Source organism: Triticum dicoccoides, chromosome 1A (assembly GCF_002162155.2).
Source record: "Triticum dicoccoides isolate Atlit2015 ecotype Zavitan chromosome 1A, WEW_v2.0, whole genome shotgun sequence".
Lineage (NCBI taxonomy): Eukaryota > Viridiplantae > Streptophyta > Magnoliopsida > Poales > Poaceae > Triticum > Triticum dicoccoides.
Window position 1 is genome coordinate 562,546,948 of NC_041380.1, and position 7,448 is coordinate 562,554,395.

The 7,448-nt window shown below is 39.6% G+C and overlaps 1 protein-coding gene across 1 annotated transcript; it reads right to left on the minus strand.

Annotated features, from left to right (window-relative positions):
* Positions 1-4,323: 4,323 nt before the first annotated feature.
* LOC119331907 lies at positions 4,324-7,448 on the minus strand. Its single transcript, XM_037605109.1, has 7 exons — positions 7,356-7,448; positions 7,146-7,191; positions 6,542-6,668; positions 6,120-6,316; positions 5,358-5,673; positions 4,693-4,859; positions 4,324-4,596 (listed from the first exon to the last, which is right to left on the minus strand). Exons 2-7 carry the CDS (start codon positions 7,165-7,167, stop codon positions 4,448-4,450), a joined length of 978 nt encoding a protein of 325 aa, XP_037461006.1. The 5' UTR covers positions 7,168-7,191; positions 7,356-7,448; the 3' UTR covers positions 4,324-4,447.

Consider the following 7,448-nt stretch of genomic DNA (forward strand, 5'->3'; position numbering starts at 1 on the left):
ATAATGCCCTACTAACCATGGCCTCTCTAATTTTCAGCAATAAGTGTAAATCAGGGAAGAATACAAGCAAATTATCAGACAAAGTTTGCATCTTGTCTTATCTCCTTTTATGTGTAATGTTTCTGAAAGTTTTCTTTCATACTCCCTCTGTAAAGAAATATAAGAGCACTTAGATCAGTAAAGTTAGTTATATTTCTTTACAGAGGGAGTAATTCTTAATCCATTTTCCTTCGCTTTTCAGTTTTTCTGTTCACGTTTGCAAGCATTTTCTGATATATTGCTGCATGACATACTTAACTTCAGAATGCTTAAACTTGTAAAATGCGGTGTTACATTTATTGTTTCTCTGATCTGCATCTTTGCTTTACGGAGGAGGTGGCATGTTCACCCGCCATCACCCTGTTTTACAGTTGTTGGTTCAGACAAAAAAAAATTCTTAAGTATGACAAAGCATTCTGGTTATGAAGTGGTCTTGAGGATGTTTACATGTTTCTCAGGATTTAATGATGGAAGATAGATACTCGTCAGCTCTTTGCTTCATAGCATGACTCTTTGGCAGGCATCTCCCTGGCTCAACTTAGCTCAAGACCAGGTTGTATTAATCTCCTGCTTATCTGTGTTATGTGTACAAAAGTATCTCCATAGTTATCCATTCATTTCCTTTTTCTTATTTCACATCTCTCGTTCATGCTATCTTTTTTCTTATTTACTTATCTTGTTCATGCTGTCTTGCATTTTTCAATATACAAGGAAAGGTGGTGCATGCCATTATTGCTTTCATTTTGTAACAATGTTATGTCAGAGTTTTCATAACGCTATTCTGTTCTGCAGAGGAGCTGCCATGTTCAGCAGTCATCATATTTTTGTAACAGTGTTTATTCGTTTGACTGAACCTATATTCATCGAGTTGAACACAAATTGATTCCTAGTGTTCAAGAGTACATCGCCGCTTGTAATTTTTTTTCTTATATATGTGTTTGCACATTTACTCATTCAGCAATTCGACATGTTAACAAATCTGTTTCTGACAGGTAATCTGATGAGCATTCTGTCGATAAGGTTTTTAATCATATTTCTGATGGATTTTGATGGGAGAAGGTGAATGTTTTTTTGGTTTTGAGAACCATATCCTGGTATTCTGACGATGTAGATGAGCCTGGGAATTTCCGTTTTGTACCTCCTGGTTTATAATCAGTGCGGGGTACTCATAATCGACCCTTTTATGAGAGATTGTTCCCATGATCGACCTGATGATAATGCTTCATGTTGCAAATGTTGAATTCTTGACCCCCATGTTGTGTTGTGTTGTGGTTCCTGCGAGTTTATCCAGCATGTTAGGTTACTGTGCTGCGGTTGTGGTTCCTGTGAGTTTATCCATCATGTTATGTTACTGTGCTGCAGTTCACTTGAAATGCCATACTGACCTGTTCAGTGTTCAGGAAGCAGCCTGAAAGCTGCTGCTGTGTCAACCTGTTGACAGCATTCATCAGGCCGTACATGGTTTGTCGCCCATCCTGTCCTAGTCCCAGGTCAAGGCCATCTGAACAGGTTAACAGTTAGTTGTGTACTTGTGTTCAACGGTTGTGCGACTCCGACAGTGACCGTGGCTCAGTGAGGTGACTGAGAGGAGCTGTGGCTGGGCTCCGTCGAGCTCGACTAACATCGGCCCTAGTTGCCTACATTGGCTCATGTTGGTCAGGATTCGAGGACAAAACATCACCAGATCAACCTGGCAAAACCTTTATCCACCGCCTAAGCCAAACATCAGAAAATGATAAAGAACTGCCTGTTAGTGCACAATTGTCTTGAGGGTTAGCGAGTAAAAAACATAATGACGCTAATTGACACCGTGGGAAGTCTATCAATACCAATAAATAAATAAAAAGAGTCTATCAATACCAATCATCACATGGTATCCCGGCCCTAAAGGTAAATGGCAAATGGGCAGTGGCAGGAGAAATGATTAAACCCATACCCAGACGCCAAAAGCTGACTAAAGACCAGACTTCACAACAAAATTTCACCCAAACAGTATATATAGTAAAATACTTCGACATGTACTGCTGAGCACCAGCTTGGGACAACTGAATGTCGTTGACCTGGACCAGGCGCTTCATTGTACGACGACAGATGAAACACCAACTTGAATATTACTCGGGCAGGAGACATATCATATATAAAATTGGACATGGCTAATAGGTGCTTCATAGTACTTGTGATAGAATATAATGGCCGACTAACCGTGGCCTCTCTATTTTTCAGTAACAAGTGTAAATCCATGCAAATTGTCAGATAAAGTTTGCATCTTGTCTTAGTCTCCTTTTATGTGTAATGTTTTTGAAAGTTCTCTTCTACAGATATTCATCCATTTTCCTTGTCTTTCTTACTTTTCATGTTCACATTTTCAAGCATTTTTTTTGGTATATTAATAAAATTCTTTGCATGCCATTCTCGCTTTCAGAATGCTTATGCTTGTAACTACGGTGTTACATTTGTTATTTCTCTGGTCTGCATTTTTGCTTTACGGAGGAGGTGGCATGTCCAGTAGCCATCGCCCTGTTTAACAGTGTTTGGTTCAGACAAAAAGTTCTTGAGTATGACAAAGCATTGTGGTTATAAATTGTTCTTGAGGATGTTTACATGTTCCTTCAGGTTGCTTTTGGGATTTACTGATGGAAGATGGATGGTTATATTAGCTGCATTGCATGAGTCATTGGCTGGCCTTTCCCTTGACCAACTTATCTCTGCCCTGCGAGAGACCAGGTTGTATTATCTCCTGCTTCTTTGTGTATTGTGTACAAAAGTATGACAATAATTATCCATGCCTTTCCTTTCTTTTATTCCACTTTTCTTGCAATTTTTTTGTTGCTTTCATGACACTAATACTGATTACTGTGATGTTAGAGTTGTAATTTCTCTGATCTGCTTTGCCGAGGAGCTACCCTGTTAGAGAAAAATACTGATTACCGCTTCGGTTATTTCTCTCTATGTTTGCACATTTAGCGATTCGACATCTAATCAAATGCAATTCAAGAGTACACTGCCGGTTCAGATTATCACATTTGATTATAGGTCCTTTTAAAGATTGTTTCCATGATTGACCTGACGTCAATACTTCATATTGCAAATGATTGATTCACATGTTATGTTGTGGTTGCTACGAGTATCATCAAGTTATGTTGCCGTGATGCAATTGCGCTTGCTCAGAAATGCCATACTGCAGTTGTCCACGGCATTCAGAAGTCTTGCTTTCATAACGCTAATACTGATCACAATGTGATGTTACAATTCTTATTTCTTATTTGCTCCGGAGGTTGTAGGGGAAGGATGGAGTGGGACGGGCGATGATCGGGCGCGCCGGCGGCTGGGCGCCGTCGCGTCGGAGGGAGATGGCGGCGGCGGCGGCTAGGGTTCCGGCTCTTCCGGGAGCTGGGCAATAGGGATAATAATATTCTTATTGCTTAATTTCAAAAAAAATCTTACAACCTATATTTATAACCTAGATAACTTGCATAAGAATTAACCTAAGATAACTTACATAAGAATTAATCTAAGATAACTTGTGGGCTAAGATTGCCCTGTGGGCCTAGCTAAATCGGCCATAACACCATTGCACACCAAAAAAAGGATCACACGGGAGGGGGTACCACTCACTCAACAAAAACAACAGTCACCAAATTATGATAGCTTCTGCTGTGTTGAGCAAGAAACGTACAAGGATCCCTCAAAATAAAATAAAAATACAAGGATGCTCATCCTATATTACCAGAATGTTATCACAGGACAGGAAGAAGTGCAATTTGACATTTCAAAAGAGGAAATAGGCAGCACAACTGCAGCACCGTAATATAACCGATGCATGCTCACGTAAACCACATCACACCAAGGGCAACCAATGAAGTCTCATTTGCAACATGAAGACTTAAAAAAGGATAAATAAATGTGGCAGTGATAAATCACGCAGATAATCATGTAGAGGAAGCAATATTAAATGGATGTAAATAAATGTGGTAGTGATACAGTGGTAAAAAGTGAAAGGAAACAAATTAGTCTTATTTGAATGGATCGCTCTCAAAGAGAAGAAGACATAGAAGACCAAAATCATTGCCTTACAGTTTATAAGAATTTGTAGCAAGTCCACTAACGTTTTTGGCCGACATTTGAAAATGCTTGAGGCCGTGAAGATGGGATCATGGAACCAAATGCAAATGAAACTCATCAAACTGACATGATCGATGGAACATCATCCATACACAAATTGAGGTACTTGCAAATAATATATTAGAGAAAATATACCTAGTACTCATTTCTTGACTTCTTGTGAACTAGTTCATCTTTAATACTATATAAGAACTTTAAATAAATCAACACCACCATCTCATATATATGTATATATAGTAGTAGGATGAAGGCATATTAACTCTACACCAGGCCACGAGGTAAGCATCTAGCCATCACTGGATGACCCAAAGATAGTAAGATCAGCCTTGACGACGCAGTTCGATTCTATAAGATAGCCTCTTGACAGATCGTGGAGTTCCTTGAGCGGCAAGAAGTCGGACCATGACCAGCCTTGACTAAAACACACCAAGAGACCTGCCATCACCAGAAAAGTAAGATGAACTGTAATTATCAGGGGGTTACAAACAGTAATTCACACACTGCACTGGTAGTTGCTAAGAACAACTTAACCTGAAGTTCTTCTTAAGTATTTTCCATTCTTTTGGTCCAGGATGGACAGACTCATTCGAAGCACCTTCCTGGACTCGATAAAGAGCTCATCCGAGGACTCCGGGTACAAACCCAAGGCGAGGCAATCAGTGCTGCTCTTGTCACCACGCGGATACATGCCCATGTACCTGTTGACAAGAATGGGAAGTGATACTTCACATACAATTGGGTACCCGCGGAAATTTATTTGAAGAATGTGGTTAGTTATGAAATGAGAAAGTTGTGGCTGAGCTTGGGCGTAGGCAGGTACACCCATTAACTTTGAACACGACTTGGTGGCATTACAATTAGAGTCTTACAATTATACAAAAAATCTGAGCAAAACATGACTACAGTACAATTTAATAATAATGTTACTGTAAATATACTAGAAGAAAAGAGTTATTTGGTTCCATGCTTAAAGATCAAACTAAAAATAGACCTTGCTGCCTTGCACAAAGACATGACCATCGGCTATCGGTGATGTCCATTGACACAAAGCACTAAAAAATGCTTCTGTCCACTGTGAAGTAACTACTAACAAGGTATGGTAAGCTAAAACATATGTATAAGCAACAATGTCGGATAACACATGCATAGTATTTATAGAGAGAGAATTTGTGATGCAACTGGTAACAGGTGAATACCATTTATGCCCGCAAACTTCAAATGTAGGAGAACGGACAAAGTGCTGAGAGTCCAATTCTAGGAAATTGTTCATGGTCCAAGTGTATGTCCCTTCCATGAATCCCTTCTTCTGGACAAAGAGGTTCTGAACTGTGATAGCCTTTTTCTGAACCACGACAGACTTCATTTCGGAAGAAGAGACGTCAATTTTTAATATCTCCACACCAAAGACACAGCTATCATCAACTAGAAAAGCAGATGATTTCAGTAGCTCCTCAAGAGGAATCAAGCATTCCTTGTTCGAGTAGGTATTCTTGACATTGAAGTTGTAGCTAGCTGTGTTTAGGTAAAAGTTGAAAATTAGAGAAATAAACACTTGAAATATCCAAAATAAAAAATAATCAACCTTTTCCCGCAAAAAGAATACAATCAACTGAGTTTAAAGTAGAGAAATCCATCTAAATAATGATTCTTAAAAAGCGAACATGCATATGTACTCTGGAATGTTGTCCCAATCAAAAAGAGTCTCAAGTGTGACACACAGTACAGAAGGTCAATGGATAAACTTAACAGCGAAGAAAATATGAAACGACTTGTTAATGGGCAAAGTAATTGATCATGTTACGACATTGATAGGTATTGATTTGTAATGATGGAATCTATAGCTCTAACTGGTGATGCAGTCAAGACCATGTACTCCGTCCCAGCTAAGATGATGGATGTATTAGTTTTTGAGGGGAAATAGTATGGATGTACTTGAACAAACACATTCACGAGTCTACCTTTGCATCCACGATACATTCCTTTCGAATGGTTGAATATTGACAACTCAAACACTGCATGCACCGTGTGACCTGGCTCCAAGCCTTCCCGGAATATCATAAGAGAAAGAGCAACATATGGATTTCCTTTATCATCTTGTTTGCGATTTGGAGACACTTGAGCATCTTGATTGTGCTTTGGAGTCACTTGCAGGCACCTGCGAAGGGAATTGAAGAAAAACGAAGTAAGCCTAGAAGTCATAACTGAATGAGTATAAGTTTAATTTCTTCACTTGATGCATCCTCAAGCTTCATTGTCCGGCTATTTTCATGGGTTCGCGTGATTGTGATTGATATTTCAACCTGACTGAAACATGACCGTATGATATTTACACATCTAATACGTTAATTTTGCAAAGTTCCTTTTGAGTTATGATGCGTACCACTTGTACCCAGAGCAGTGAAAAAAAGAAGATATCGCCGAGGTAGCTTTCGTCTCAAGCAGCGCTGAGAAGTCATGCACCTTCCATTCCAAATGTGGAACATGGGTCTTTCCTAGACGCGCGGGAGCTGAAATTTGACAAGTGCATAAATCAAAATTATACAACAGAGAAAAAAAAGGGTAGCAAATTTATGTGCAGGTTTGCAGTTCCAGATAAACAAGTTGCAATATTCACCATGGGGAGAATAGAAGGGTGCAGAATACTTCTCTATGTTCAGGTTATATGGATGAAAATCTTGCATACAGATACAGTACATGCGTTTTTCTCTTCTTTTTTGCTTGGTTTGAAGAGCCCACTTTTCTCATATGTATAAACTAATAGTGGTAAAGTGGCCCACCTAACCACCGGTGTTCGAATCCTCCCCATGGGGAGTCCGCTAGGGTACTATCCGAGTTTATTCGCGGAGAGATCTCACTTCTACCTAAGAAAGTTAAGGGAGAGATCTCACAGTGTACTTACAAGGGATTAATTGTTGTGAATTTCGTGTCTGACTTTTCGTTTATAGCAGAAACAATCTGAGGTTCAATTGGGCGGGCGAACATACCTGTGCTGCCGGAGTTGCCCATAGCTCCCCGCCCCTTCCTCTTCTCCTGCAAGTGAAATTGATCATCGGGCCATAGTAGTAAGGGCACAATGAAGAAAATATCTAATCTTGATAATGATGCCTCATAGCCATAGCTTGATCACACAGTTACTAAGGCATACAAAAATTATTCATATTGCCGACCGCAATGCAGAGGTACAAGAGATGAACCTGAAAATAACCTAAACCCGATTTCTTTTGCAGACGATCACAAGAAAGTCAATACAGTAGTACTTGATACTAGGTCGCCCTGAAAGTCGAAAC

Coding starts and splice junctions, on each gene's coding strand:
- LOC119331907 (XM_037605109.1), bottom strand. CDS start 7,167: ATGGGCAACTCCGGCAGCACAG. Junction 6,669..7,145: donor GGGCAACTCCGGCAGCACAG/GTATGTTCGCCC, acceptor GTCAAATTTCAG/CTCCCGCGCGTCTAGGAAAG. Junction 5,674..6,119: donor AATGTATCGTGGATGCAAAG/GTAGACTCGTGA, acceptor ACCTAAACACAG/CTAGCTACAACTTCAATGTC.